This window comes from Parasteatoda tepidariorum, chromosome 7 (assembly GCF_982258835.1).
Source record: "Parasteatoda tepidariorum strain Cologne lab strain chromosome 7, Ptep-v5.0, whole genome shotgun sequence".
Taxonomy (NCBI): domain Eukaryota; kingdom Metazoa; phylum Arthropoda; class Arachnida; order Araneae; family Theridiidae; genus Parasteatoda; species Parasteatoda tepidariorum.
The window spans coordinates 52,459,323-52,478,689 of NC_141761.1; the positions used below are offsets into that span (position 1 = coordinate 52,459,323).

General features: G+C 27.8%; 1 protein-coding gene across 3 annotated transcripts in view; it reads left to right on the forward strand.

The window, feature by feature from the left end:
- LOC107437356 (high affinity cAMP-specific and IBMX-insensitive 3',5'-cyclic phosphodiesterase 8B) overlaps positions 1 to 19,119 on the forward strand; it is a 373,690-nt gene extending 354,571 nt beyond the window's left edge. For all 3 annotated transcript variants that reach the window (XM_043039399.3, XM_043039401.3, XM_043039408.3), the window contains 7 exons: positions 70 to 214; positions 3,700 to 3,895; positions 6,955 to 7,085; positions 8,410 to 8,629; positions 10,390 to 10,551; positions 14,510 to 14,639; positions 18,912 to 19,119. In XM_043039399.3, coding sequence (XP_042895333.2) covers positions 70 to 214; positions 3,700 to 3,895; positions 6,955 to 7,085; positions 8,410 to 8,629; positions 10,390 to 10,551; positions 14,510 to 14,639; positions 18,912 to 19,009 — 1,082 coding nt within the window. In that variant the 3' untranslated portion in view covers positions 19,010 to 19,119. The remainder of the gene's footprint in view (positions 1 to 69; positions 215 to 3,699; positions 3,896 to 6,954; positions 7,086 to 8,409; positions 8,630 to 10,389; positions 10,552 to 14,509; positions 14,640 to 18,911) is intronic.
- Positions 19,120 to 19,367: the final 248 nt, after the last annotated feature.

The window sequence follows — 19,367 nt, forward strand, 5'->3', positions numbered from 1 at the left end:
AATTGTGTTTTTATATCGATTTTCACTATATAAAAATCAGTTTTAAAAATTCTCCTTTTTTTAATTGAGGTGTTCCTGCTTCCGGGACACTTCCACTGACTCCTTCTTCGCTACCAACTCTCGGAGCTGCTCCTCCTAAAATAAAAGATGCATTAGAAAATATCCATGAATGGTGGTTTGATATATTCAATTTGGAGAGAGTAACAGAAAAAAGGTACATTTAAATAACTTTCTTCAGATCTCTGTTTATCTGAAAGCTTTTTTTTTCTCATGCACCATTGTTTTTTCATCTAGTTGCAAAGTTTGTTGAAAAGTTATTCTTTTATTTTATTGATTAATAAGTTCGTCTTTTATTAGTTTTCTTGCAGCTTTGTTTCATATTTTAGGATAATTTAATTATTTATCTTATAGCTAAGGATTAAAAATGTTATGTTTTAGTAGTTTATTCTTAATTTAATGAATATGGGTTAATTTTAATTAAATATGGATTGTTTATATGTTTTTAGTTTCTTTTTAGGATAGTCTTATAATTGGTGTCAAAAATATGTTTTTTTGTAGAATTATTTTCTTTTTAAATTAGTATCGCTCATTTAAGTTTTGCAATATTGGTGCTTTTCTAACCTTTAGTGAATTTTTAATCCATTCTAACTCATAGGGTTTTAATCATTTACTGCGTTTTTGTTTTCAAAAGTGTTCTTATGCTGATTAATTATGATTTAACTTCAACTATACACAGATCATTTATTTATTTTTATTTGATTTGTTTTTTTGTTTGTTTTTTTAATTCTATCCAGCATAATCCTTTGGTCTTTTTGTCCCTTTTAGTCACATTTATAATTCTGACAATTTATAATTTTTAATGACAGTAATGGGTTGACATTATTTAAATCATCCGATTTTTTTTTTAAAAAATGAAATAGTATTTTTAATGCTTTCTTGGAGTTGTGATTTTATTTGTAATTTTAATTTATATTTTTATTAAACGTAAATTTGTTGAATTTTTTTAAAAGAAAAATTCCTGGAATTATACTTAATATCAACCTATGAAAGTCAAGGAAAAAATTTCTTCTTTTTGAGCATGAACTCTGTTTGATTTACTTTTGAATTGTCAATTAGCTAAAATCGTTGCCTCATATCTGAGAAAGCACTGCTTAATTCAATGATTCTGAATTTTTATTATTTTTTTTTTACGTTTCTATTCTAATGGGTTATAGAAAATTTTAAATATTAAAAATCTAGATACTAGTTTGGATACATTGCTCGTTTCTTTATCTTACTCCTGACCTGGGCCAATTGTTAATAATATTTCTCATAATAATTCTAATATATAATAATATTTCAAATTGTTAATAAATTAATATAGATGGTACTATGTGCAGTGATGTATTATTAATTAATATTTAGTTTCCATTCAGACATTGTAACATTAACATCATTCTCTGTTATTGATAGTAAATTCTGTTACAAAGCGTTATTGATAGTTTTTCTGTTACAAAGCGTTCTGTTATAAATTATGCAAAAAACTCACCTTTTATGGATTAACGAAATATGGATTCACGTATGAATGAAAAATCACTGACCCTGAGATTATTGTATTTCACACCAACTGTCTTGCTATCAAATAAAGGTGCGATTAAGTAGAAGTGAAAGTATCCCCAGTATAAATGTCTTTTAATTTGGTGCACATGTACAGTTGTTGTTACCACAGAACTACCCCCACATTGTTGGCATGAGGCAGAGGCAGCTATGCTAAAACTAATGAGATGATACTGGGGATAATCATGACCTGTCAGCATGCAAAGGCAGGCATCATTTGGGTGAATTGGGGAGAATTCTGATTTTATTTCGTATAAGGCACTCCCAACTTTTTCCAACAGCTATATTCCAAAAATGAAATTTTCTTTAGGTTTTTTTACATTTTGTCTTGTTTAGTACTTTATAATTTCTTATGGGGAGAGAAGGGTGTTACTGTGGCAGACATAAAGCTGATTTACCTAGTGAATCTGCTTCCTCATTACGAAGAATCTTGACATGTCTTGGGTTCCATTGGATTGCAACAACTTTTCCATTTTCAGTAAGATTGCTAATAACACAGAAGCTCTTCAGAAGAGGAAGAATGTTTTCTATTTACCAAGGTCTGAATTGTAACCTGTGAATCAACGAGAATCACAATTTTTTCATGCATTTAATTTTTTTAAGCCTCTGTAGCAAGAAGCTCTGTAGAAATTACCCCATCAAAGTTGTTACAAAATACAGTCGAACTCGTTTATAACGAGCTCGGATTTAACGAGGGAAACGAGAATATTTGGTTGGATCAATGTTAAGTCTATGGAACAGAAGTCGCTTTTAACGAGCAAGACCCGGTTTTAGCGAGCAATCTTTTTTCTCATCTTTCTAGTCTTTCTGTCACATCTTTTTTTCAAAATGATAAGAAATGCGCGAGAAATCAAGAAAAAAACCGCGAACTGAAACTTAATTGCCCTTATCGTTCTAATCTAAAGCTTTATCGGTTGACAAAAAAGTAAAAAATTTACGGGAGTTGGATGACGGTGTTAAAAATGTCGAAATCTGCAAAAGGTATGGATTGTCTTCATCTACTGTTTCCACACTGCTAAAAAACAAAGGCAAGTTAATGGATGCATACGACCAAAATAAAACTGACTGTAAACGACTGAAGAAGTGTTCGAAAGAAGATTTGGACGAAGCGTTATTGAAATGGATGAAGGTGCAACGTAGTGCTGATTTACCTGTGAGTGGATCAATTCTAAAAGTGCAAGCAGAAAAATTTGCTGAACAATTTGGATATTCTGAATTCGTTGGGGGGAAGGGGTTAGTTGTCATTAAATTAAGAAAAGTATTTAATTAAATTAATTAATGTAGTTAAAGTAAGTAAGTATTAATTAAATTTTAAGTAAACTTAATCATTTTACCTCCCAAGCCCCCCCCCCCCTCTATTTGCACGCCTGCCTTAAGGATCCGTTTATAACGAGCACTCGGATTTAACGAGTACGTGTTACGGTCCCTTTGTGCTCGTTATAAACGAGTTCGACTGTACTCCTATCAAACTTTTAATTTAAAGGGACTGACAATAAGCTCCAGCACCAGTATTTTTCGAAGTGGGATCAGCTGATCCCATCTATGTAGGCGGAGCGGATATCTTTCGTGGATGGATAATTGCAAATGATTTTAGTCCTGTCTCAGAAAAAGTTTTTCTCTTACAAAGAAGAAAGAGCTCAAAGTTTAGCTGAGCAAATTTAAAATGGTTAATTAGAAGTTAAGATAATTAGTTTTAGGAGATGCCATACCAAGGGAGAAACTTTTTATCGCAGATTCTCTTTCACCTCCATAAATTTAAAGTATAGAAAAAATGAGTTCAAAAAAACCTTAACCTATGAAGTTTCATGTACAGAAATTTTTTTTAAAAATTTCCTATTGAAAATAGCTTAGAGAATAGAAGATACCTTAGGATTACGCTGTGGAAAAGTTCTCTTCCAATAATTTATTTGAATTTTGATATTTTCAATTTTTTTTCAACAAATGAAATTTCATGGCTTATTCTCGGTTTGCCTGAACATACTTTTCAGTTGCGAGTGAATGTTTTTCTTATGGTATGGTGTCCTATTCCGTTAAAAGTTAGTAAAATGTTATTAAATATTATTCCAATCTATACATGCTGGTGAATTTTGATTTTTTTTTCAGGCCTCTTGTGTGGTCAGGGCTCTCAATTTTCATGAAGTTTAATGCATGTAATCTTCTAAATTGTGATGAAAGTGTGATCCGAAACTGGCTTTCCATTATTGAAGCCAATTATCATCAAAATCCATATCATAACTCCACCCATGCTGCTGATGTGTTACAAGGAACCGCTTATTTTCTTCAAAGACCAAGAGTTAAGGTTAATAAACTTATGTATCACTTTTAAAATTTCATAATATTTTTTTGTGAGTAAATATGTATTTATTTAATAATTTGCCCTACAATGTTCTATAAAATGTAATTATTAATTGCACTATCTTCAAAAACAAAATTTCGGCTCAGAAATCTGCGGTTTGCATAAAAAATTAAGTTTTTGATAATTTTTTGGATCTTGAGTAAAAGTTAAATTTTCTTGGTATGTATTTTTATTTCAATTATGGTATACTAATATTTTTTTTTGTTGTATAAAATTGAAATTTGCCAGGTAAACAAGTTTTGAATTTTTAAAGAATTTACTATAAAATAATAAATATTTCAAGTAGGATTAATATTATGATTCTTTTATCACATTCTATGTTTTCAAATATGCAAGGTTAACAAAATATTTTTCTGCACTAAATTATGTGTGTAGGTAATTTAATAATTTTAAATTATAAGAGATGAAATTGATGTAAAAAAAGTTAAATTTCAATGAAAAGCATTATATATTATTTTCTATATATTATCTATATATTACTATTTATATAATATTATTTACATAATAAGTGGCTGTAAAAAAAGGAGGGGGTATATGCAAAGTATTTTATCAAATGACTAATGTTTGCAATTTTTACTAAACAAGCAAATTATTTAATTAAATTCAGGTATGTTTAATTGTTAACAGCATTAAATAAATAAAAATTATTGCTTTTAGTTCTCAATTTTGTTACAAAGTAAGGATTAAAAGCTAAAAGTAGTATTTTTATGATTTTTATTAGTTTTTAAAATAATTAATCAATAATCTTTAGATCTAACAAAGAAATTATGTTATTAAATATGCAATTATACGAAATATAAGAATTTAAAATTGTAAAGTAGTTTTCAGGTTTAACTTTCAAGCACTATTTTTGAATAATAATTTTGGATCTAAATCTTATATTTTCTTATTGGTAACCATAAACTAAATAAAAAAAACATCATTTTGCTTTGTCCATGAAATTACAGTATCATAGAAACTGCATTTCTTGCTGAAACCCTATGTTATAAATATAATTTTTTAGTTTAAAATAAATTTACCAGAAAATTAAAAGTTTAAAATAAAATGTTTAATAACAGTTGACTGGTTACTCAAAACTTGCCATGATGAGAAGACAGTTTGAAAAAAAAAATGCCATAATGTGTCACATATGAAAACAGTGCTTTGTTCAAAATGTTTTCTCAATATAAAGTTTCAATTTCAGCATTTTTTCATTGAGACAGATTTTGAATTTATACAAACTAACCTCATTTTTTAAATCAATAATGTTAATTGCTTTTTATTTTATCCTAGTTTCAACCATTATCAGTTTTTAAATAGACATCCTTAGTAAAATTCATCATTTTCCTTCAACTGTTAGGTTCTGATTGTTTTTAGTGGCTGATTAATTCATGCATAAATTTATTGAAAATACATTCTTTAAATGGTGGATTAGTAATAATAATGGTTTTTAATCTGTTTTTTTTCCTTCCCATTAATAGCTTTTCTCACTTGTGATTAAAATTTTAAAAATGAAATTGACTACTTTTCAACTGTATCTAATTACTGTATCTTTATTTCTATGCCTAAGTGTTACGCATTTTCCTAAAACACTATTTTATTTTCACTATATTAGTTTATTTGGTTGATATAAAAAATAAAATTAGGTTTTATGAATTAACTATATGACTTGAAATTATTATTTATTTATTATTAAGTTATTCTTTTTAATTTTAAATAAAAGGTTTTGAATTGGTTAATTTATTTCAATAATAGCCTAGGTTAAAATATCTATTTTCTATGTCCAATTATTACTAATTTTGATAAAACCATATTTTATTTTCCATTCAAAAAAAAAAAAAAATCTTCAAAGTGAGATATATTTAACAATTAAAATAATAATTATTTTCAAGTGTGATTTTTTTTCTTTTGTACTGACACTTTTGTTCAAAACCTGAGAGTTTGAATAGTCTACTTCTTCTCAGTAAATAGCTAAGTTAAAATAACAGAGTTTATATATCCAAGTTTTACTTTAAATATTTTGATAAAACCATGTTTTACTTTCAATATCTTTTTTATTAGCTATTAAGAAAAGTATTCAAATTAAGACATTAAAACATGACTCAAACTATTAAAGTGTGATTTTTTTTTGTACCAATACATTGTGTTGCTTGTATTAAAATTTAAGAAATTGAATTGACTACTTCTTCTTCTTAATAAAAGTTTGCATTTTTAAGAACTCTAAAATAAAACTTTTATTTTCTTTCAAACTTGGGTAATGTTCAAATTATTATAAATAAAAAATGTTTTTATCTGTTCAAAAATTAAGTAGACCTAATTTACATAATTGCATAGAATTGTATGTTCATATTTGTTAAAATTCAATATTTTGATTTACAACCAGTCATTTAAAATATCCTTTATAATTTTATTTATTTTATGAAAATCCTATAATTTTTTGTGCCATTGGTGCTAGGATTGTAAAGAGCTTCAATTATTTTAATTGTAAATCGAAAGCTTCAGCTTAGTTAATACTCACCAACTCCTAAAAAACAAGCATGCAATTTTTTCAGCACAATTTCTAATTTTGTCTTGATTACTACAATGAATAGTCGTCTGAGTAATAGAAAATATTAAATTATTTATACTATTATCAATTTTTAAAATTCTATTTTATATAAAGAATAAAGAGTTTCCGAATAGATTGGAGGTGATTTTGTAAGGGAAATCATTTTGCTACATTGCTGTTTTATACCATCTGATAATCATTATGAATAAACTGTTTCATTTTGTTAAGCTCTTTGAACATTTTGAAAGGGTTAACTGAATACATTTTCTTAAGACGCAATATTTAACTAATTACCATACATTCTTGACCCTATTTTTTTAAAATTTATTTAAATTTTCGAGAGAAATAAAATAAAAAAATATTTATATATTCATTTAGTTTCTTTTTATGGCAGCCTTTTAAATAATAGTCATTTTATGATTAAAGATATTGTGTTGGTATATAATTTTTCTACTAATCATAACTTATATTTCAGGCTATATTTGATCCCATGGATGAAATGATTTCTCTCATTGCTGCAGTTGCACATGATGTTGACCATCCTGGTAAAAACAGTGCATTTTTGTGTAATACTGGAAATGATTTAGCTATATTGTATAATGATTTGTAAGTGCAATTTTTCTATTTTGAAATTTTTAGAAACTTTTTTTTTCTAATCTAAAAGTTTTCTAATGATTAAAAAATTATAATGTTGTGAATGAAAACAAGTTTTAACAAAAGTTTCTTAACATTCAACCTAATCTTTGAATTTTTGCTATACTCTGTTGCAAATTTAAAAAAAAGACCATTGTGGTATAGGATTTAAATAATCATTCGGGACTACATATAGTTCTGTTTTATTTCGTTTTCAAATTATACAAATTAGTTTTAAATACAATACAAAAGGTTTTAAGTTAAACACATCTTACTTAAATTTAATTTGTGCCATCTTTTAAGATAAATATCAAAGAATTATATAAAAAAAAGTTCATAGTTTTGTAGTCTTACTGGAATTCTTGACTTAGTGGCATATTTTGGTAAATAAGAAGAATATTCTTGAAAAAGAGGCAACTAAATGATGTTGCAAGAGCATTTGATTTGATTGGACCACTAAAAATGGTGCTTCTTATGCTGACATACTTTTAACAAATCAAATGAGAGATAAAGAATTTTTACTTTTTTTTCGCTGGAGAAGAAAATTGTCTGCTCGAAACAATAGTATTCTTTCATCAGTTTTTTAAAATGCAAGCAGAGATTGTTCCCATTTTTTGATATCATTTTTATTAATTTTTATTGCTTGCTCATTGATTATTATTTTTAATAACTATAATTTGTTATTGTTTGAAATTTTTGTTTTGAATTAGTAAAAAATTGCATTATTTAATTACTGTTTTTGGAATGTCTACACCTTAGAGTTCCTTTCACAATTTCTGATTCATTTTTAGAAAAATAATATCAATAAAATTTAAATATGATGCTACTCTCTAATTTTATTTGAAAAAATAATAGTTTTTATTCATTAAGTTTTGTTTTCCTCATTTTACAGGTTTTAGGAGCGCAAGCAAAAAAAAAAAAAAAAAAGAGAGACTGTGCTGCATCTTTTCAAGAGTTAACAATGTTGATATATGTTCACGCCAGGAACTTGGCATCCATTTTACATTTACATGTATTTAGATACAAGCATGCTCTTTCCATAGGGATAATGTTTTTTTTTTTTTTTTATAACTTGCAACAGAGTATAATAATAAATGTTGTACCTAGGTAAAACTTTTTTTTGTAACTTTACTAGGTGATTTTCAGATGTACATTTATTATATTGGATATATCATTTATAATTTATATAAATGTTATGTGCACTTAAGCATATTTTTAATTTAATCTTTTTTACTTTTCATAATATTAATTTATTTACTTTTTGCAAAAGCTCAATAATGTTATTTGGTAATTTTAGGTCAGTTCTTGAAAGTCATCATTCTGCATTGGCATTTAAACTAACAGTGTCGAATGAAAAAGTGAATATTTTTCAAAATTTGAACAAAGATACTTATAAAGAGGTACGGCGATCTGTTATTGATATGATACTGGCCACAGAGATGACAAAACACTTTGAACATTTGTCTAAATTTGTTAATGTTTTCACAAAATCTGTAGAAGCTGAAGAAGACGAAACAGTAAGTTGAAAATAGTGTTTTTAACATACTTAAGCAACTGGTCCTTTGAGATTTTTGCTGGAGAGTATATCACGATGTTAAAAAATCCGAATTATTTTCATTAAAATCATTTCTCCCTTTAACTGAATTATTAAGTAAATAATTATTCACATATTATTAGTTATACTCAAAGAGTAGTTAACAAAGAAGTTTTTAATTATAGCATACAATTATAATACTAAATGTATGTTTTTACCATGTATAAATCCTATTCGAGCAAATCCATGGCTAAATAAATAATTTTTTTAATAAATTAATTTAATTTTTTTCAATAAATGTTAATAGTTTCTGTAAATTCAACCTTATTAATATTAAAATTTTATAATTAAAATTTAACCTTATTAATATTAAAATTTTATAATTAAAATTCAACCTTTTTAATTATAAACTTTTAATTATCCAGTATAATACCTTGTGCACATCCAGATTCAGGCTAATCCAAAGTAATTAACAAATCAAAGGCGCTTCTGTACTTAAGTAATAACAAATAAATATAATATGATTCCCTTCATCCTCTATTTTCATATTTTGCAATCTGACAAACTTGTTAAGAAAACATTTTAAATAATTTTTGAAAAATGCCTGTTCATGTAAGTACATTTGAATTCACTTCTCGCATTATATATGACATTTTGAGGTTTATTCTAAATTAAATTAATTTTTATTATCTATTTTTGCTTGATTTTTTTAAAATTTTTTATTTTTATTTTGCATTCATTGCTTAATGGGTTCTATTTTCTTTTCAAATTTTTTGGTAACACTATTGTACTGATATGTTTTGCTTTGACTGTATTAATGCAATATTAGAAAGCACTATTTTTCTTTTCGTGTATAACTGTGTTATATCTCTTCCTAATTTTATTTTATTTTCCCAATTTTTTTTTTTTGAATTTTAAAATTTTGGATTTCCAAAATTTTTGTTAAAAACTTTTTTAATATATATATATATATATATATATATATATATATATATATATATATATATATATATATATATATATATATATATATATATATAGATAGATAGATAGATAGATAGATAGATATAGCGTAATAAATAAATACAAAAGGAAAAAAAAAATTACGAAAAACAATAAGTTTTATTTACTGCGCATAAGCTGCAAGTAAATAGAACTCATAAATAAGTTCAAAATGTAGAGAAAGCATGGAAAAAATTACAGAGCAATGAAATAAGGGGAGGGGGGAGAAAAATACTCATAAAAATAACAAAAAACCGGGGAGGAGGGTAATTGAAAGAAAGGACGAAGAAAAAAATTTATAAAAATCCAGAGTTTTATAAATTTTTTTCTTCCTTTTTTCGAATTTTTTTCCTCTGGTTTCTTGTTATTTTTATTATTATTTTTCTTTCCCCCCTTTTTTCATTGTTCCGTAACTTTTTCCTTGTTTTCTCTACATTTTGAAATTATTTTATGAGTTCTATTTACTTGCAGCTTATGCGCAGTAAATAAAACTTACTGTTTTTCTTAATTTTCTTCGTGTTTTTTAAGTATTAATTAAGGTAGTTCTTTTATACTGCACATGAAGTTTATTAATTTTCTTTTTAAAAAGCCAAAAATTTAATATTTTTAGGAAGATATTTTGAACTTTATATATAAATTGAATATTTTAAATTTAGAATAATGTGCATTACCGTTTGTTTCAAGTTATTTTTCTATGACTGTTGTACTATTTTTAATGTAATGAACATGTTTTTCTTTTAGCTGGAGCAGCCATCACCAGATTTATCTACAATGTCCACACCTGAAAATATTGTTCTTGTGAAAAGGATACTAATAAAATGTGCAGATGTCTCCAACCCTGCCAGGCCATTGAACTCTTGCAAGGAATGGGCATTTAGAATTGCAGAGGAATACATGGCTCAGGTTAATATGAATATGTATATTTATCTCATGTAATATCAAATTCATTTATGGTATTTTTTTAGCAAATTTGCCAGCATTTGAGCTGTATTCTAATTTTTAAATGGCTTGGTTATTTGAAGTAGCTCTTCATCTACAAATTGTTTAGATTAGATCTTAAAGCAATACCTTCTACCTCTCTATGTTATGTCTACTCCTCCAATTGCTCATGTTTTTAATTATTTCAGAGTCAGCTTGGGTAAAAATGGGTTATCATTGTATTTATTATATATTTAATAACAAAAAAGTAGACTAGACAGTTTAGAAGACTGATAACTCAAAAATCAATTCAAATCTTTTCTAAGAGTTTGAAGCATTATTGTGAGTTAAATTTCTTTTTTTCTTGTTCTTAAGATCTGCTAAGCAAAAATTTAACTATTTTTTGATCATATTTCTGACTTTATTATACATATTGAATTGAAAAATAATGTATAAAATTTACTTAATATTTGAATACTCACATGTATGTATTGATAATTTGATCTAGCTAAGTCTCAAGACCTAGGTCTTAACATAGACTTCAAAAGGTAAAAATTATTTTGTGTCAACTTAAAAAATTGTTTTGCTATAAAGAAATGATTTTAACGACTTAAACCTTTTTATTCATTATATAATTCTTTATAATTAGTAAGGTTTATATGTGCTGGGACAATCAGGAGAAATCATGATGATTTGATTAATAGAAAATGAGATTTGATTAATAAAAAAAATCAGGGTAAAATGTAATTTTGCCCCAAAAACTGAAATTGTAATGAAAGTAATCCGATTGCATGCTAACATTATTTATTCATTTTTGTATTAAAATATAATTTAAAATTTCATTTTTTTTAACCAGGAATTTTATGTAAATGGACATGAAAAAGTTAGGGAAGAAAATTTCTTTTTAAGTATGAACTCTGTATTTAGCAATTAAAATAATTATTATAGCTTATAAAATTATTTTAAATGCATTACACAAGTATTGTGCCTTCAAATAACTTTTATTATTTTCAAAATTTGCTGTCAACTTGTAGTTAGGTTTGCAATAATACATATGTTTTTATAAAGTTGCTACAAATTTTAACTTTTTTTTTCAGGGGTATCCACTGTTTATGTTAAGGTTTTTAAAAAATTAATAGGTTATTAAACAATTTTTTTTACGAGTAATTTAATAGCAGTTATTTAGCAAATATAAACCATAGATAAAATTGTAAAGAGAGTGCTTATTCTTCATATGTATTGTGCATTGTATCTTTTAAGCCCACTTTTAAATGTACCCGATAACTCAAGTGCATCTTTAGCAATTTATTTTTTAGCAACCTGCAATAGCAAGAATAAGAATAATTTTTTAAGGCCCTTACATCGCTTAGTTTTCTATGCCAAAATGCACCATATTATCCCTAAAACCCTTATAATGAGTAAAAACAATTTTTCGTTTTTAAAATATGTATAATTAGGTAATTGTTTTCATAATTAATTAATTTTCAAGATATTTCGATCCACTGAGAGTTTTAAGATGAAGCATTTACGTAGTGGTTTCCTAATATAGGGTCACTATTGGGATGTCTAAATTTTTTAATATTGGTCCTCGAATGGTTTCCATATAGGACCCTTAGGATTTAGATCGAGGCTTACGATTTAGAGCCTGTAGCGTAACTACAACTTTTAAACTCCAGTTCCCTAGTATATAGGATATGTTATCTTGAAGGTTGACATTGTCGGCAACTTAGCCTCACAAAGGCTGCTCGCAAGCAGGCTTGTTTCAACTTTCGTACGTGATCAGAACACATGTATCTTGACAGAAACGACCACATCGATAGAAACACAGTGAACAATTGACTTGCAAATTGTGACTGCGACCTCCTCGTGCTGTTGCAACTCGATCTGGATCAGTCACAACAGGATCCTTTAGCCTTGCCCCATAGGGTGTGATCTGAACACGTTTGCCTCAAACAACAATCTACAAGCCAATATTGGGGTTTCTATATTTTGTAATAATGGACCAATATCATTTTTTATGTTCAACCTTCATAGATTTATGTTGGGTAAGCATTGGGGTGTCTAGAATTTTCAATTGATCTTGATAATAATGAATCTTGTTCCAATATTGAAAGTTATTCTAGGACCAGTATTGAAAAATCTAGACATCCTTGGTGCATGTTCTTATTAGCGAATTTTGAGCCCAAGTGGGGCCAATGTAAAGTTGTTGCTAGGGTACATACATTAAATATAATATACAAAGGTAATATGAACATATTTTGAATAGTTGCTCAGATCTCGCCCATGACATTTGTTCCTGTGGGGGTTTGTAGAAAATCATATGTGTCCCTCCAGGTCCAATCCTTTATCATAGCTGCTAACACCAGCATTGATGTTGGCATACTGTACAAAGTTTGGCAAGAATTGCATTTCGGACTTCATTTATGCAGAACAACAATTGGAGCGCATATCTAACATTTGTAAGGAGTAAATTCAAAACCTACTTGTATATATTTTTTAATGAATATATTTAGTATTGTGCACCTATGAAATTTATGCATTCACTTTGACTTATCTTGTAAATGCAGAGGGTTCTGTAAATGTTGCGACAAACTTCTGAGGTAGTGCACATCTTAAAAAATTAAGAATTGCATAAGAACCCATGGCCAGAAATGTCATCATATAACAGGAGAGTGCTGAAGAAGAAAGTGATGGTTACCTCATTCAAGCAATAGGCAGTATATGAAGAGCATAGAACGCTTTGCTTGAAGACATTCGCTAAGTGTCTGGAATAGCTGGGGATAATAAACAAGCCGCCTCTGCATGCAATTATCGAGAAAACTTCACAGGCAGACAGCAACCACACCATAGTTTGTTTACACGTCTGCTACAAAATTTGTACGAGTACGGGTTATTTAGAAGAGGCAGGACAAATGAGAACATGCAACGATCAATTCACTCAGTTGTTAGGAAAGAAAGTGTGTTGGATGCCTTGGAGAGTAATCCAAGGACCAGCGTACGTTTCTCAGTTAAGAATGCCTCGTAGTGGTGTCCAGCAGGTTTTGAATGTAGAGTCCTTCCAGGGTTTTAGTATCCAAAAGGTTCAGCTACTGCTCCACAATGACCATCCTAAACATCTGTGTTTTGCACAGTTGTTTCTGGAAGAAAATGGCAGTAATGTGAATTTCGCTACCTTATGTAATCGCACTGATGAGGTCATATTCAATATGGAAGGCATATTCAATCACCTCAATCAGCATTTGTGGGTTCAACAAAACCTCCACGATGTGCGGCACCATGTTGCATAACAGCGCTTTAAGTTAATATGTGGGTGGGTTTGGTAGGCGACTGTTTATTTAGCCATACCTTTACCATAGAGGGTGAATGCATGAATTATCTGATCTTCCACAAAATGTGAGGCGCAACATGTGGTTACAACATAAGAGGCGCCTCCTCATTTTGGATTGGATGTTCATAGCCATTTGAACAGATCATCTCTGCATCGATAGAATGGGCTTGGCACGATTTGTATTCATTATATCCAATAAATGTTTCTAATTAATCCCTCTATTATTTCCTTTCACATCGATTACCTCTGCTACCACTTAATCCTAACATTTCCAACTGTGGTTTTCTTAGCAAATCTTAATCCTCATGATGTTCCCTACCTCCCATAGAAGTTTGTCGCAGCATTTATGAGACACCCTGTACAACATAAGAAATATGCTCTATGGAAACCCACAAAATGAAATCTAGTGATAATTGCTACAGGTAGAACACAGATGTATAATTTGTTTTAAAAAAATCTGGTTAGTTTTTCTATTTGTGAAGAAATTTTATATATTTTATAATGATCAACTTATGACAAATTATAGAAATACATCAAAGGAAGTTATGCACTGATTGATGTTAAATCATTATCTTAACAAATGCAATTTTCAATAATAATATTTTGCGTTTTCAGACTGACGAAGAAAAAAGCCAAGACCTACCAATAGTCATGCCAGCATTTGATCGTACTAAGTGTAGTATTCCCAAATCACAAATGGGATTTATCGATTACTTTGTCAATGATATGTTCGATGCATGGGATGGTAATTATAACCATTTTTAACTGATTTATAATGAGATTGCTTTATTTTAGTACTCTTTTGTTTTATGTAATTTTATATATTTGTCTGTTTACTAATGTTGAGATTGGAGTTATAAGAAGTTAAGTGTATTACAGGTTGACTGTCGCAAAAAGAAATTTTTTTTTCCCTTACTATTTTAAAAATTAAGTATGATACAATATTGTATTTTTTCCTGGACCTGATCTTGTAAAAACTATGAATGTTCTCAGGAATATGACTATTTCTCACTTTATTTTAAATGTCTCAATAAGAGCTCAACTCAGACTACAATGTCACACATTGACAAAACTTATTATTTTATACACTCAGTGGGACTGCTGCAACAGTTACGTTTTCCCTACAACTTTTATTTATTATACTTAAAATAATTAAATTTGACTAATATTGTATTGATGATAATTTGTTGTTACATTTAAAATAGAACAACCTCAAAATAGGATCTTGCTGCTCTTCTGCACGATAAATTTATTTTCCAATGGTGAATAAAGTCTCATCAGGATATATTTTGTACAAACTTTACTACTGTTAGCCAGACATTTTTTGGAAATGTTTTAAAGTGGTTATACAATTTATCGTTTAGCTCCTGGTGGTCAAAATTATTTAAAAATTAAAAGAGCTATAAATTGTATTCATGTTTATATTTTAATTATATTGTAAAAATTTGAAAATGTGTAACTCGCTCGGATATTGGTTACCTTCACGAGACATTTTGTTTGATTTGCTATTTTTTGCATTGTGAAATATAAAGATAGTTTGTGGTTTTGATTAAACAAATTAAAATCTATTAAAAATCTGATGCTGACTATTTTGTTATCTTAGTGTTTTATATTGGAAGATCTAACTTAACCAAAATTAGGTGTCTGCTGTCAATTTTGCCTAGTCACTAAGTTTTTCATACTTATGTAGTATATTAATCTTAATTTTAAAAAATCTGTTCCTTACATTTAATTGTTCCTCAATAAGTTTGAGAATTTTCAAAGCTGTTAATCTGATATGATATAATCAGGCATGTGATTCTTATGTAAATCTCAAGATCGTTGATTTCAGGTTTCCGCTCATCAATAATTTATATTCAAGCATAATTTTCATGGAATCCCATTAATTTAAATTTTGTTTCTTATGCAAAATCTTGTTAATAAGATGTTTATTCTGCTCTTACCAGCATTTTTCTCTTCTCATTTTCGTGCGGACGACTCTTATTAAGCAGACTTGTTTGTTTGCAACTTCAAGAACACAAGGCTGAAAGAAGAAATAAATTCCATTACTTATAGAATTATTGATTTACTAAGAATTATTGATTTACTAAGAATTATTGACTTACTGAGAATTATTGATCTACTGAGACAAACACAAAATTATAAAATTGATAGCCTTAAATATAATTCCCAAATGGCAAACATTTAAAGAATTGTTCGTTAGAAAAAATGGTGTTTTTTAAAATTTATATTTTAATGAGTAGCAATTTTGTTGCAAATTCCGAATTGTAAAGGAAGAATTATTTAATCAATGCTATATATTCATCCTCTTTTTACGTACGCGTTTATATCTTTTTTTGCAGTTAACTCAATTGATTTTCACATGGTTTTTTAAATTCCAATATTATTACGACACACAAAAAATTGGGCATTTAATTAATCACTTGATTTGCATTGATACCATAGTAAATCCATGTGGTGTTTTGATACTATTATTACTACGAATTTTCTGGAATGTTTTTTTTTTTACTTTTTAAATTTCTATAATGTTTATACATTTTTATTACATTAGTCACTTTTTGTCGCGATAATACCACTGTTTTTTTGATCAACAATTTTGCAGTTATCGCTGCTGATACCCATGAGTTTTTTTATCACACAATTTAATTTAAATTGCACTTTGAATAATTCTTCAATCTCTATTTTTAAGCAAAATCCATGCGCCGTTTCAATTGAGCTTTTTTGGCAGTTAGCAATGTCGATTTCTACATGATTCTTTTAAAATCCCGTTAATATTATGATATGGGAAATTCAAATTGCAAACCTGAGTATTAACTATTTGACTTGTTATTTCTATCGTTTTTTATTTTTCAAGCAATTTTTCTGCATTTATCACGATTGATTTTAGAATATTTTTTAAAATCACAATATTTTTAATTCAATGAACGCTCTGGTCATTCTATGACTTGAACAAAACATTAATGAAATCTTGCAAGAAAGCGAATGTTAGAGTGTTCTATAAGAAAAATTTTTACAGAAGTCACTGTAAATCACAAAGGTTTACTCAGAACTCGTACCAAAAATCTGACATCCAAGCAAGAAAATGAACAAGAAAAACATTTTGTTCTGACACCATGGAATGCTTTCCAGAGGACCTGGATCTGATTGATGAAATCATCACATGTGATAAAACTTATATTTTTTAGTCCATGCGCTGGAAGCCCCCACATCACCAAGATCCAAATAAGCTCGAATGAGCAAGTCTAAACTGAAGGTCATGCTCATTCTTTTTTTCGATACTAATGGTATCGTGATAGAATGGGCACCTCAAGGTGGAACGGTAGACTAGCAGTAATACATTGAGGTCCTAAGAAAATGCCAGATTTGTGGAACAACAACATGTGAATTTTGCATTACATTCATTCATTGACTCTGCAGTTAGGGTGAAATTGAATTTCACATTTGAGTTACTTATTGATATATCCAATTTATACAGATTGCATCATAAACCGATGTGATTCTTTGCAAATTATCACGGCAGATTTCCAATGATTTTATTTTACTTATGTGTATTTAAGTAATCATTTTTGATTTGCTTAATTTGTGCCAACTTCATTGCAAATTCAGGGGATCTTGATTATTTTTTTTTACTCATTGCTTTATTACTACACATTTCCTTATGGCTTTAGAAATCACTATAATTTTTAGGACAATAAAATTTTTAATTGCTTATTTTAAGATTAATTTTTTGAAGAACTTTATTTGTTCCAATTTCACCGTAAATACAAATGATTTTTTGGTCTTTTTTTTCAGCTACAACATTATACTTTTTTGAATGGTATTTAATGTAATATTATTACAATAAGCAAAAATCATAAAAATTGGAAGAATGCCTGAATTTTTAACTGCTTATTGATTCTAATTACATATCATTTTTTTTAGTTTCAAAGGTTTTTTACCCCCAGAAAAGTTACTATCTAATATTTATTATTCACTAAATGTAACTATTCTAAAGTTGAAGTATGTTCCCAATTTAATGTTGCCTCCTATTTTGCATTATTGGCTTTACATCATTTGGAACCCTGTTAACTTTAATTCAAGTATTAAATTTGTATTTACTCACTGAAATATTATTTTTTTTATTTCGATGGACATTTAAATATTTTATTGTTAGAATTTATTTTAAAATGGATTTTTATAGTATTTAAGACAATAAAAAACATTTTCTAATTGTTTGCTTATGTATGTGAGTATATATATATATATATATATATATATATATATATATATATATATATATATATATATATATATATATATATATATATATATGGAATTTTGTCTTTTTAAAAAAGTAATAGTTTTCATTCTTTATTTAAAGGAATTCAAATCTTTAAAATCTGCAAATATACTACTGCAAAGTTGACTAATAAAAATGCTTTAGTTAAGGGCAATTATGATGCTTTTTATATGAATAAAATAGGTTCTACTATTTTGTTCATATAAAAAGCATCATGATTGCCTTTAACATGCCTAAATACTTGAGCATACATCCCTTTATTGCTCAACCTTTAGACCCTTTAGTCAATGTTAAGCGTCTCTAATTCATGCATAGTACAAAGTATTACCATCCTTATTTGGTTACCATACTTATTATCTACACTATCTTGCTCATTCACCCAATCAAAAAATTTATTATATGGAAGAAAAACTCTGAACTAGGTAGGTTATCATTTCGATTCAATTAATATCCAGCAAATTAATTTCAATTTTACAGTGCAGCCACTAAAATCAGTTTTTAAAAAAAATCAATTTTAAAAATCATGTGGCAATATGTAGCAATGACTGCTGAAACAGTGAATGACAAAACCATGTGGATTTACAAGGAAATTGTGTCGAATTAATTTATTATTGTGTCGAATTAGTATATTAAGTTTTTGATATTTACTGTTTATAATATTTACTGTATATTTGCGTGATTATAAATTCTCAGGCTATTCAAGTAACTAATCTTACTTTTTTTATTTCTTTTATAAAGCTTTTTGCGATGTCCCAGAGCTGATGGAAAACATAAAACAAAATTATGAATACTGGAAGCAACAAGAAGCTCTTAGGCCTCAAGAAAATACAACTTGAAAATTATCAATATTGTGCAGAACTAACTCCATATGAAATGTGCTGTCGCACTAAAGGGACTCTGTCCCCAAGCTCTTAATGTCATCTCCCTCAACAAAAAAAAAAACAAAGATTATTTAATGTTCATGAAATACATGTGCTCAAGTGTTGTGTTATGTCACGTATGGCTTCCTATTTCGTGATGAACAAAATTTCATTCCTCTGTCATGGAACTAAAACAATTACTCTTGGTGGAAATACAAATTACTCACCAAAAATGTGTACAGTGAATCTAATGAGTTCCGGGTATTGTTATTGTGCTAAATTATTTATCTGAAAACTTTTACAATTGTTTTTGTTTTGTTACATACTCAGAAAT